This window comes from Rhizopus delemar, genomic scaffold, assembly GCF_000149305.1.
Source record: "Rhizopus delemar RA 99-880 supercont3.3 genomic scaffold, whole genome shotgun sequence".
NCBI lineage: Eukaryota > Fungi > Mucoromycota > Mucoromycetes > Mucorales > Rhizopodaceae > Rhizopus > Rhizopus delemar.
In genome coordinates, this window is record NW_027137829.1 from 774498 (window position 1) to 787874 (window position 13377).

The window sequence follows — 13377 nt, forward strand, 5'->3', positions numbered from 1 at the left end:
TTTTTCTCGATTAGCTAATATAAAAAGTCACGCATGGGATCATTTTTAAGGATTTTCATGCACATAGCTGAACAATGTATACTTTCGCTGCTTCTAATTGATATCATACTTTTAATTACTTTGTATAATCAGTATTTCTGCTTTTATATGTATTGAATTCATACTCTTTTTGTTCACTAAAAGTTGGATTCATAGTAAAGCATGGTCACTGTCTGTTCAGTACACAATAAATGGTCTTGTAATATATTCATCATTCCACTTTTTAATGTCAATTTGCAGCATTGTAGCAACGGCAGTGCTACATTTGCAGGGTATCCAGTATTCAACTTATAATGTAAACACTTGTATAACTATCAAATCGATAGTATACAAAGGTACTACTTCCTTCTTTTTCTAGCTCGCCTTATTCTTATACTTGCAAATATATTCTGCTTTGAAAAGATCTTTTATACATATTTTTATAGTAAAACAAGATCTCAAGGATAAGTTAATAAGTAAATTGACACCAGCTCAAGATTGACAGCTTAAGCATTGAACAAAGAACAGGTGCAAAATAAAGGTTATCTGTTATCAAGTAACCTTTGCTTTACTATTATTGAGTTTTGACTATCTATTGTATAGCTTGTTCATTCATATTCTTATGGTCGTATAAATCAAATTAGTGATCTGTAAAATCATTGGTCCTATCCCTGAAAATGATATTCTCTTATATCCAACTACATCACCATAATAACAATCGGCTACTATCCTGCAAACCATCTACCCCTCTTTTATCAACCCACAAAACAAGCTTTTTCTATATAATCTCAATGAGATTTTATTGATAGCATAACATCGTATACTAATGATCTGTCTCAGAAGATCAGAACATTTGGAAGTACATTTTCCTATATGCTTCATATTCCAGGGAAAGAAACACCAAATATGCCCTTCTTGAAATATTCACGCAGATCTATGAGCTTATAGACCTTTTCACATATAAAAATTGGTCACAACTCTCTTCCATGCGCAGTTTAATTGAATCAATCAAGGGAATAAACGAAAGCTTACTAAATCAATGTTCTTAATGGTATCTTGGTAGTGTTAAATCAGCTACTAATGAACAAGAAAGGATAACTTATATGCTACTTGCAGGCCATTTACAATTTACAATTGAAAACGCTATGACCATACAATAATGCAAGTAAATGTCATAACCAGACTTATTTGCAATTTCAAAGCATATAAACGATAAACAATGTTTACTGAGTAATAAATAATCTAATAATTAACATCAGGCGTCTGTGACAGTTTACTCTTTTGTTGAAACTTAGGTGAAACATCTGTAACCTCATCTGGTGTTATGCGGGGAAGCTCTAATGATGCATGCGAAGACGAGTTTTGGAACGCTGGGAGTTGAATTTCGCGATATTGACTTTCAATTTTGTCCCAGTCTACATAAACTTCTTCATCTACCAGTTGATGACTTTGTGTGTCTTCTTGCTGTAGATTCAATCTTTTCCTGCGTCTGTACACATAAAAAGCAACTGCGGCAATAGTGGCGACCTTAGAATTGTAATAAGAAACAAACAAAAAAAAGTAGCAGCATTTCAACACTTACACCTATGACTGATCCAACTGCAACACCTGCTTTTCCACCGGACGTTAGGGAGCCATCTGTAGGATTAGTAGAGTTAGATGTAGTAGATGACGAATTGTTAGAAATAACCGGTAATGGATAAGGATATGCATCTATTTGTTTTATATTTTTTATATCAGATACGTTCAAAGCAACCATGTCATCACTGTACTGATGACTGGAGTTAACTCCAAAGAGGAGAAAAAGTGTAGTGTCTACAAGGACAGCTTAATACTAGAGTTAGCAAATCTATAAATAAAGCATATTCATTGTAATGATACCTGAATGCTGATATCTCGGGAAGTTACCAGTAAGTTTCGTACTAGCATTTGTCCATGTATTAGTGGTTAGATCGAGTATATATATAACATCAGGGCAGACTAAGGGCAAAATATATAAGAATAGTTTAAGTATTAGTGAAAGGCACCATGCAAAAAATTAAAATTTAAACCCAGCAATTCAGGAGTTTCTCCACCCACTAATATGATGTTTTGAGAATCAGGAGCTGATTTTTAAAAGAAAAATGAATAAATAACGTATTACTATTTGGAGGAAGAAATGTATATATACTTGCCTAACGTAGCCGTTGCATCAGTTCGATAATCTGGGATTTGGCCTTTTAAAACCTCCATGTCCCATACTCCCTTTTTAGTGTCAAATACATAACTTGTGTTAAAACCATTATCAGTGGATTCACTACAGCTTATTTTACTATAACGTTGTCCCCCTAGGTAGTATATTTTGCCTGATTTGGGATTCAGAGTTGCGGTATGTTCACTTATGTAGAAATTCTGTAATAGGTTCTTTTGAGGACTAAAATAATTCCATTCCTACCAGATTATTAGGTAGAACAAAAGTAAACATAAACTGCTGTTAATTAGCTAAAGAATATATGGATTTACCTGAGAACTTAAGTTAAATATAGTGAAATTAGTAAATGCATTGCATGATAAACCCTTGCTAGATAATATGGTAAGTTGTGTATTTTAGATTTCATTACAACTATTCATACACATCCTTGCCGCCAAAAAAGCCAATTGCTTCTCCAGTTTCTGCTTGGAAATCCACAGCAGTAGCAAAAGCTCTATAAAATCAACCAAATTTAACAAAAATTCATTCTTTGTCATTTGTTAGAGCTTACACCTGTGTGTTATCCCATGGTAAGTAACTAGGCAATCTTTGCCAGGTATTTCCAACCGAATTATACATAATCGTTTCATTTACTGTATTGGCAAGGAGGCCATTCATATTTCTTCGCCCGCCATTAATTATGAATCTTTTCTTATCAGACAATACAGCAAACTGAGGATTAACACGTTGCTCTGTTACAAAAGGATTTATGGTGCTTATTTGAACCCATTTTGTATTGAGATCTTTCAACAACATTGCCTCGGTAAAATTTATATCAAGTTTATAGAGAGCATCATCAATAGTGAAAGTTGAATAGTACTGGGTTATGTCTCCTCCATAGCAATATATTCCATTGTTAAGATATCCGCAAGCTATAGGGTTAGAGAAAATTCAGTCATGTAACTGATCAGCTTGTAGGACATACGCACAAGGTGATGAACGACCATGAATGGTATGAGCAAAGGCTTTGGTAATAAGAAACGCGTCTAATATAAAAATACAGATTTTATTGAAGTAACGCATGTTCAAAAAGGAAACAACCCCATTTTTCGCTTCTTGTTTATATATCTTCTGCAAGGCAAAGTGTAACATGACACCTTTGTAACAATAACCTAACTTCTCAGAATATTTCTAAATTATCATCAACAATAAGCACAATGGTTCAGAAATTGATGGAGCTGCTACTTGCTTGATAACATTTTATAATTTTTTAAAAAATGAAGACAGCATATTGCTGGAAATGCTTAATTTCAGCTACAAGGAATGTTTGATATACGTTACTGAAACTAGATTGCAGCAGTGTTACAAAGCACGAGATAGTAAAAGATGAATTTGATGTTCAGAAGTGCTTAGCTTCATTATTTTAGCATATGAATAAAAAAAAACAATAAAAAAACTTAAATTTATAAATTGTCGTGAATCGATCTTGCGTTAGATGTGAATCACCAGCTCCTTTTGTGACATTCAAAGCAGGTTGCTTCTTTGAAATACCTAAAACAAAGCATTAGGAATGTAGTAAGGCTTACAATTAACCGATATTAATTCTTTTTCTATAACAGCATCCATTTCAAAGAATTTTTATGGAAACCCTGTTGTTGCGTCTTTGAATAACATTCTTTGGTTACTTTCACACATAAAAACATCAGATAGTCATTGTCCGGAAACCAAAGACAAAATATAACATATCACACACTTTTCATAATGTTATTCCAACAAGCTAGGATTTACCTATATAACAGCTAACTTATCTAATGAAATAGACAAAAAGAAAGACATTGAAAATTTAAGGTGCATTAAATAAGCAATATTAACATACAAAAGAAAAAGAGAAAATTAAAAACTGCACATCGATTATAGGTGATCCCCAGCAGTATAAACATCTGTCCATCCTAAACTCCTTTGAACAGCCTGTTGCCATTGATGGCATTTTCTCTTTCGCTCTTTTGATGATAAAAGTTAACAAACGTATTTTGTTTTGAAAGAAAATAACATTATACCTTCATCATCCCATCTGGGATAAAACATATCTTCGCGCTCTGTTGTATTTTGCTTTATGTCCTCAATACCTTTCCAAATGTTGGAAGCCAATCCAGCAGCAAAGGCTGCGCCTAATGCGCTCGTGTCTCGCATGCTAGGACGCGATACGGGTATACCCAAGACGTCAGCCTGAATTTGCATGCATTGGTCTGAATTTGACATGCCACCATCTGCTTTTAGCGCCTTTAATGCTACGCTACGGTCCATATTCATCGCTTCCAGAATAGCTCGTGTCGAGAAAGAGACGGCCTCTAAAGTTGCACGGGCTATGTGGTGCTTATCTGTATACTGAGTTAATCCAACCAACGCGCCACGAGCGTCATCACGCCAATAAGGAGAAAAGAGTCCAGAAAAAGCAGTGACAAAGAATACACCGCCAGTAGACTTGACTTTGGACGCTAAAGTATCAATGTCTTCAAACGTTTGAATGATACCAACATTATCGCGTAACCATTTCACAGCGGCGCCAGCGACACTGATTGATCCTTCTAATGCGTAAGAGACTTGACCGTTGGGGCCGAATTGATATCCAACTGTCGACAACAAACCATTTTTTGATACCAGAGGTTCAAGTCCGACGTTCATTAGCAAGGAAGCACAGATTCCATATGTATTTTTTGCTTGCCCTACTTCAAAGCATTTCTGTCCTACAAGAGCAGCTTGTTGATCCCCAAGACAACCCATCAAAGGGATACCTTCCAAGGGTCCCCACTGAATTGTACCATAATTCTCGGATGAGGAAACAATGACGGGTAACATATGATCTGGGACATTAAAAAAACTATTACACAAGTTATTTTTTTTGGGCTACAGACAAATTCATTTTCAACTTACTCAAGCAGACGTTTGTCCCACTGACATGTCTTTAAATTCATAAACATCGTACGGCTTGCATTGGTCACGTCTGTAATGTATTTACCGCCTTGAATGCCACCTGTCAGATTCTCTTTTTTTGTAAGTTTTACTGTTTACACAAATAGAAAAACAATATTCTTTTTTGATTTACCCAAATCAACCAAGTATCCACGGTGCCAAACATGGCTCGCTTCTTCTCTACAGCTTGTGCAACCTTTGGTACCCTGTCAATCAACCATTTCAATTTGACGGCTGAAAAATAATTGTGAATGGGCAAGCCACAGATTTCTTGGACATTGATATCCTGCTGCTTTTCCCTCAACTCCTTTGCAAGGCTGTCTGTTCGAGTATCACTCCACACGATCGCATTATAAAGTGGTTCACCCGTTTTACGATCCCAAACTAAAGTCGTCTCTCTTTGATTACAGATACCAATAGCTATGATAAAGCAAACATGATTCAGCTCTGGTTTTAAGCTAAAGTTCTTTAGCTCTATTTACCTTTCAAGTCCGAGGTATCATGCCCCATCAAACCAAACTTTCGAATTGCTCCATCAGCACATCGAATAACTGAATCTAATAGATCATATGGGTCATGTTCAACCCAACTATATGTTTTTTCATATAAAATATAAGCTGTGACATGTATGCAAAAGCAGACAACTTATTTACCCTGGTCGAGGATACATTTGTTCAAATTCAAGTTGCTGAGAAGTAACATGCTTTCCTTTTTCATCAAAAATGATGAATCTTGTTGAGGTTGTGCCTTGGTCAACAGCTCCAATATACTTTGGCATTCCTTTATGATTTAGAAAAAAAAAAAATTCAAGAAAGAAGAGAAAGATGTGCGCTTTTTAAATTACTTATAGCGGAGAAATAAGACCCTATTTTCTTATTTTGTTGTGCTAGAGTATAAAACCATACAAGGCCCTTATTACTTTAGAATAACCTTTTGCTCATCCATAAAGCATATCCAATGGATACTTTGCGGAGACATGTATTAGACAAAGTGTATTGTTACCTGATAACTGTTTCACGTGATTAAAGATCATAAGCGATAAAGTGATTTACCCTTACACTCATCCCCAACTGCCGATTGTTATCAGCAGTCAGTGGGACCATTTTTTTTTACCAAATGAAAGGTCCCAGGTACACTAGCGAATATTCCTTACACACACACACGCTTCTATTGCCTTTTTTGAGATTAAAAGCTTATTGAGCAGTACAGCAAACTTGAATTAACGAGAAATTACAAGTGTCAGGGATGGGCTTTATTATCTTTTCAAGCCTTTATTAGAAAAATATCCTTTGCATGACAATATGACGCAATATATTGTGCTCTCTTTTTTTTTTTTTTTTGAAACAATCATAGTTTGGTATACATTTTATTAAAATCATAAACAATCATCACTGCCATATAAAAGGCTCATAGTAAGCTCTGCGTGTTTTCTATTTTTTTTTTTTTTTTTTTTATACTTTTAAAAATAAAGTCATGTTGACTATATACTAGTAAGAAAGCCTTGGTTATCAAGCATACCTTTAATCCATTGATTCGTATAATTATTATTCGAATAGACATCTGAGCCTGTGGTCATGTCAAGTCCGATGTCATTGTAGTGAAAAGCGTCATATATCCCACCAAGGTCATTCTGGTGATGAGACGAGTGCGTTGCAGATATGAAAACATTGTTTTCCATTTTTGGTGGGGCAAAAAGAGCATTGTCGTACAGGGGCAAGAAACCGTTTGGACTGACGTGCGGTGTTGCATTTTGGCGAGTATTATCTGCATAATTTACCGTCTTTGGGGAGCAACTGGATGATATCGCGCTTGCATTATCCAAAGGATGCTTTGTATCTTGAAAATAAGCTGACGGGCTCACGATGGCCGTAGTTTGCTTATTTGTCTCGGGAACTGTGATACTGACATCACCTTTCAGCTCACAAGTGTCCTTCATATGGAAAGGACGACCCGTATTGTTTGGTTCACTGCCCCAGAGGTGAGTCATGTCATCGTTAGTTATATCAGGTGGTTGCATACACAAAGCCAAGCTTTGAGAATTCATGTTGGGTGTTATTAGCGAGCTAGCAAGAGAGGAAACCTCTTTTGTCATGGTATTTGAATAGAGCTCAAGATCAACAATTGTATTTTCTAATCCTTGGTTCTGTTTTGCTAATTGAATATGCGGGTGAATATGAGTATATGATTTTATTTTCTATTTCATTGTTTACCTCTCTTTTTATAAGGGCCTCGTTTAAATCCCTTCTTACGCTCTTTCCTAGGTGAATCAACGCAAGTATCAGTAATGCCAAGCTTAATACATCGCTGGCAGGGCCTTCCATCATCGCACTTTTTGCACGCTTTCTGGCAATTCACTAACAAAGAGAGAGAGAGAGAAGCGTTATGCACGTGAGTTATTGTCGTTGTGCATAACTTAAAAGATAGAATATGGATACCTACCACATGCGTTTTTAACCTGACTTCTTTTTGAAACTTGTTTCTTATTATTAGCCTCATTCACTTGCTCCCTCACGTTGGCTTTTTTAGGACCTGTCTTTTTATGATGCTCGATAGGCTGTTTAGAATCGGATGAGGAATCATATCGAGCAGTCGTTTTTTCCGGTTTGAAAGAATGAAGTAGATTTAAATCATCGTATGCTTGGTTATTGAATGTTGGAATTGGTACAGCTAACATCATGGTTTATCAGTTGAGAAATAAATAGATTATTAGTAACTTGGTATGTGTTTTCTCTTAGTTATTATGCTAGAGTGAAGTGAAAAGGGTATAACAAAAAAAAGGCTAAAAGAAAAAGAAGTTGAATTAAAAAAAGAAAAAAGAAAAATAGTTGAGGTAATAAATTACATGCACATGTACAATGTTCAGAGCATGGGCAATCAGTTTTTTTTTTTTTTTTTTTTTTTTTTTTTTTTTTTTTTTTTTTCCTTTCCTACTTTGTTTTATCTATTTATTAGTAAGATGTACTACTATTACTTTATTAGTGACATGTAAATTGTATAATATCTAAATATATAAATTAGCGGACAGATGTAAAAGATAACAGCCACCATACTTCTATCATTGTTCTTTCATGTTTGTTACTAAATTGTTATATGTTGGTTCTCGTCCTACATCCAAAACTTCTATTTGTATTCTCTCGTGGCTCCATACCATGTATCACGTAGCATTTACACGTTTCTAAATATGTCATAATTACTTTTTATGTAGGCTTCATGATCAAGATTTTTTGTTTCTTGTCTCGACTTTGATTTTCAACAAGAAAAAGCGTCATATTGTTTACAATCTATTCTAGACTCATTGTTTTCATTTAAAAGTCAAATCGTCATATACGGAATACACTAATATGGCTTTTTCCATAAAAAAATGTGGCATTAAGAAACCAGTTGTTATTTGTGCCATAAGTAAGCTAACGTGTTTATAAGTTTGTGTGTTTAAAAATACAAAATGAATTGCTTAAATATAAAATGCAAAATAAAAAAAAAAGTTCTGAAATATATTGCAGTAAAACAAAGAATATTTGATAAATAATGGCTGTTTAAAGCATATGCAAGACGTTATCTCTTTTACATAACATAACGCCCACAATAAAAATACGAGTTATATTAAATGGCTTTGCAACATATGACTAAAGACTTTCAAAGGAATAGAATTACACATTCGTTTAATAGGCTAAATGATTTGCCTCAAAAATTATCACATAAGAACTCTGAATTGTAGTATTCATTCTCGTGTTAACCGTTACAAAGCATATAATGCATAAAAAAAGAAAGACGAGAAAAGACGTTGATGACTGTGTAAAGAATACAGATGTTTAGCTTAAAGATATAACGCATTTAATAAAGTGTATTCAACCCGTTTGAAGTTACACGAAGATTGGCCCTACATGTCGGACCATCCGAGAGTATCTTCTATGCAAAACAAAATTAGGACAGAATTACAAATTCCTGCGTTTTATCTATTCTTCTTGAAGGAAAGCAGTGGATTTTTGTACAACAATGCTCATACTGAATTTGTTATACAAAAAAGGCTTTTGGCACACGCTGATCAAGCATACTGACATTCTAGCCAAGCTGTCTGAAATTTTTGTTTTGCATGCAAGAAAAAGAAACTTGTTAAATGAGTACGGCAGTAATACATCAGATCAACAATCAACATATTTTTTTTATTCTTTCTTTTTGCATTGAAAGCATCGATTTTCTTTTCATTTCAGCCATGACCATGTCAACACTAAAAACGGTACTCTTTGAACTTGAATCCTCTGTCTTAGCTACTGAATGCATAAATGATTAAGCGTATTAAGTGCGTAATTCACAAGTTTTGCTTTGAAAAGCAACATAGGCGAATCATATTGTATATATGCACATGTATCAATATTTCATAGGATCAGCATTGATCTCAAACATGGTTTTCCATCTATCAAACATGCTGATTACTAATTGTTCTGTTCTATCAATTCCCCCAGTTTTTTATTATTATTATTATGCTAATGAACTGGCTGCTACTTTTCATATTCCTTCTTCCACATATATACTCTTTAGGTTTGCTGCAAAAGATGGTGTATCTGCTTAAGAACCAGTCACTATACATGTTTTGATATCAGGTCAATCTAAACTGGCAACTGATTCTGGCCCATCTATCGAGAAGATACCTCATATCATTAAAAGTTACAATTTTCTCCTTTTGCATAGCATGAATGCTCCTGTACCTTTTCATAGATCAGTATTACTGAGCATTTCTTTTTAAGCTTCAACAGATCAAACCATATAAATTCGCTATCTACGGCATAGTTGACATGTATATATTCATTCACTTTTTTTTTTTTTTTTTTTTTTTTTGGAGATAAGCCTAAAGCTCTTAACTGAAATACATGCTTGGAATTTTCTTTTTCTTCAAGTTTTATTAACAATGTGGAGTCTAAGACTGGTATGAGGCTTTAATCTTATTTAAAGATGCAATTGGATGTTCTTCAGCCTCTGAATCTTAATTCTTCTATAAAATCTTGATCACTTTTTAAAATTGTTTTAGAATACAGGTAATATATGAATTTACTTTTCGAATAAAATGTTAATGATCATGTAGCACAGTAGCTAAATATCAGAATAGCAACTGTGGACGTCTATATTTTAAAATTACTTTCAAATATTGTGTAATACTTCGTGAGCATATAAAAAGAAGCTTATCTAAAAAAATGAAACGAGGCAAATGAAGAAAAAAAAAAGGAAGGCTAATTCTTAATGGTCTATATTTTACATCCTGTTTGTATAAAATAATTTAAAGAAAAATAAACAGACAGTAATATAAAAGCGCCTTAGTGAAAATTTTTTAAGGTACAAACCAGATTTGAAACCAAATAGCGCGTTGATTTATTGAGGAAACACCACATATTAGATTTAACTATTTTTGGATTTTCTGAATTGAGAAAATAAAATTGCTTGAAGGCTTATAGTTACTCCTGAAGATAATGTTACTCAAAATAAAACAATAAATTTGCTTTTTTTTTTTTTTTTTTTTAAAAAAAAAGCCTGTAAAGCAGCTTGTGTTTTATCCTTTTTTTTACTGCCTGACATTTTCTTCATCAAGTTTCAAGAGAAAATGACTATTGTTCCATTGAAAGAGATACATGTTTTTAAGCAACAAACAAAGAAGAAAACATAAAATAATTTCAATTCCGATGGTTGTAGAATCAGAGTGTACAAAGAATTCGCTTGTACATTATCTCAGCGAAGCTAACCATTCTATCATCTTTCTCCTTCAGCAGTACATTTTTCTCTCTTAATTGTTTTCGAGACCTAATAATTATCATTCCACTTTTATCTTCTTTGATTTGCTATCCTCTTTACTTTTCTTGCTCCTTCATTCAACAATTTATCAGTGCTCACAACGTCGGCGCCTAAATAAACGCTTTATAAAAAAAAAAAGAACCTATTTGTAACAACCAAATTATATTTATTCAAATAGGAATTATTTTTTTTCTTTAAGCCCAAGACCAAGTGATAGGGATACGACCTTGGGTGAGATTACCAATTTTTACGAAAGCAGCTGGACTCAAATCAAGATCACCACTTGCGCAAGGAGGGCAAGTATCTACAATCTTCACTCTGACTGTTTTCTTGTTAGGACCTGTGACATTAACATATTTACCACAGGTTGGGTTGAGATTTGGATTGGCAGGATTGTTCATTTGTGGAGCATTCTATATCATTGAATTAGAAAAGTTTGCTTTTGTTTTGGCTATAAACTTACCAAGGCAGCAACGAGTTCGCTTTCGTTGTTTTGCATTCCACAAGATCCTAAAGAAGGTGAATAATAGGTACCATCACCGGAATACTTTGTGCCACTACTGCTGGAGCTACCAGAGGCTTTTTTTGTAGTTGTCTTCTTCTTGGTAGTGGTGTGCTTCTTTGTAGTGTGTTTCTTGGTGGTTTTCTTTTTGTTGGTAGTATGCTTCTTGTTGGTCTTCTTCTTGCTCGTAGTATGCTTCTTTGAAGAATGCTTCTTTGAAGAATGTTTCTTTGTGTGTTTCTTTGAATGTTTTTTGGTGTGTTTTTTGTTGTGTTTCTTTGAAGAATGTCTCTTGGCTGTACGTTTCTTTGAAGTATGTTTCTTGCTTGATGCACGGTGGCATCGCTTTTCAATCTTTGCCCAGATGGGTTTGCTGTTGGCTTCCGAAGCAACATTTGTTAAGCCATTGATAGTTTCGGGCAAAGCGAGATCAGAAGGAGAAACAGGGGCAGAGTTGACAGTGTAAACAATGGAACTTGTCACAATTGAAGTTAAAGTTAAAAGAGAGGAAGGTGTAAGACGCATTGTGCCTTTTCTGAAAAACTTAGGGAATGGGTTGGGAGTTGAAAGGGAAAAAGTCTTTGAAGAAGAAAAGAAAAAAGCTTATTGACTAATGTTGTCTTTATATTCTGCGCGTTACACAACATTAAATCAATCAATTACAGCCGCCAATTAGTACCCACTCTTAATCAGATATTGTACACTACCCTTTCTTGTGGCACGTAACTCTCTTATGATCACAAGATATAGCTTTTAATTAAATAAGATGCAGAGCCCACAGCGCCGATTGTCGGTTTTGTGATATTCAACTGGTGGCTTTTAGGATCCCAATTAAAGTCTTTAAACAAGATCGGTTGGCACTAGATTAAGCAATAGATTAAAAAGTAAATCATTTTCATTTAAAGAATTTTATACATTTAGCCTAATATAAGAAATCTCAACCTCTTGAACGCAATTCTAATGACGAAAATTTGAAAAAAGAAGAAGCGTTTGGCATTGGAAAAGTTGATAACGACTATGCTGATGACCAGATTATTCTTTTCTTCTGTTCATTTATATTAAACTATAGAAAGCTGCAACTGCAGGCAAAGCGTCTAATATTACTGAGCGCACAGCTCAAAATTGAACCAAGAAACTAAAGGAAGATCCTGAATAAGCTATTTACAAAAAACAGATAAACAAATTTAATCAAAGACAAAGCTGGTTATAATAGAAACACAAAGACCATTTGCTTGAATTTTTGATAATGTTTAAGAACAAGAATAATAAACAAGATGACCAGACAAAAACTTGAAATGATTGGATGGCACTTAGCAAATGACAAAGGTAAATTTTATTGCGATTAATGTGAATTTAGAAAATGAAGATGTTGTTATCAGATTCAGCAAAGCCAATCGAAAAACACTGCAATTTTTAAATGGGCTCTTATTCAAGCAATCTTCAAATTTCACAGCTGAGTACTAACAAAATCCCTTAAGATCACTAAAAAGTATACTGTTACATGCATCCCATATTTTGGAAAATCGGATTTCTTCCTTTAAAAGTTCTTCCCATTTCATTTTGCTTTTATAAACTGATTAGGATTGCTCAATTGGGTTTAGTTCAGACGAGTAGAATGGCAGATACACGCAACCGTATCTACACCTATTAATTTCTTTTTCAATAGCATAGTTTTTATGTATAAATGCGTTACTCATAACAATATAAAAGTCCTTAAATTTCTCATGTCTGTCTAGAGAATTCATCATAGCACGTTCGAAGTCAAAATAGTGACTTACAACAATGCTCCTTTTCTCTGAGTACTGGATATCGCTTTTCCATCACCTGCCTTTACTATCTTGCTTTGATTAAGTATCATTGGTCTTTTAACTTTTTCGTTAATAACGTCATATAGGAAATGGCCCAAATATGGTTGTTAGCTTGCTCTTTTTGTTAAGCA

The 13377-nt window shown here is 34.2% G+C and overlaps 4 protein-coding genes across 4 annotated transcripts; all 4 read right to left on the reverse strand.

Moving 5' to 3' along the window:
- Window positions 1-1260: 1260 nt before the first annotated feature.
- On the reverse strand, window positions 1261-2866 carry RO3G_04515 (uncharacterized protein; the record flags this gene model as incomplete). Its single annotated transcript, XM_067659105.1, has 7 exons — window positions 1261-1545; window positions 1601-1731; window positions 1900-1998; window positions 2331-2448; window positions 2521-2578; window positions 2631-2702; window positions 2760-2866. 7 exons carry the CDS (start codon window positions 2864-2866, stop codon window positions 1261-1263), a joined length of 870 nt encoding a protein of 289 aa, XP_067515206.1.
- A 1338-nt stretch (window positions 2867-4204) lies between these two features.
- Window positions 4205-5828, reverse strand: RO3G_04516 (uncharacterized protein; the record flags this gene model as incomplete). Its single annotated transcript, XM_067659106.1, has 5 exons — window positions 4205-5066; window positions 5120-5148; window positions 5292-5578; window positions 5641-5747; window positions 5812-5828. The coding sequence occupies 5 exons, from the start codon at window positions 5826-5828 to the stop codon at window positions 4205-4207; spliced, it is 1302 nt and encodes a 433-aa protein (XP_067515207.1).
- Window positions 5829-6638: 810 nt separating this feature from the next.
- RO3G_04517 (uncharacterized protein) lies at window positions 6639-7835 on the reverse strand (the record flags this gene model as incomplete). Its single annotated transcript, XM_067659107.1, has 3 exons — window positions 6639-7309; window positions 7369-7512; window positions 7598-7835. The coding sequence occupies 3 exons, from the start codon at window positions 7833-7835 to the stop codon at window positions 6639-6641; spliced, it is 1053 nt and encodes a 350-aa protein (XP_067515208.1).
- Window positions 7836-11130: 3295 nt separating this feature from the next.
- On the reverse strand, window positions 11131-11963 carry RO3G_04518 (uncharacterized protein; the record flags this gene model as incomplete). The annotated part of the gene is made up of 2 exons (XM_067659108.1): window positions 11131-11349; window positions 11400-11963. 2 exons carry the CDS (start codon window positions 11961-11963, stop codon window positions 11131-11133), a joined length of 783 nt encoding a protein of 260 aa, XP_067515209.1.
- Window positions 11964-13377: the final 1414 nt, after the last annotated feature.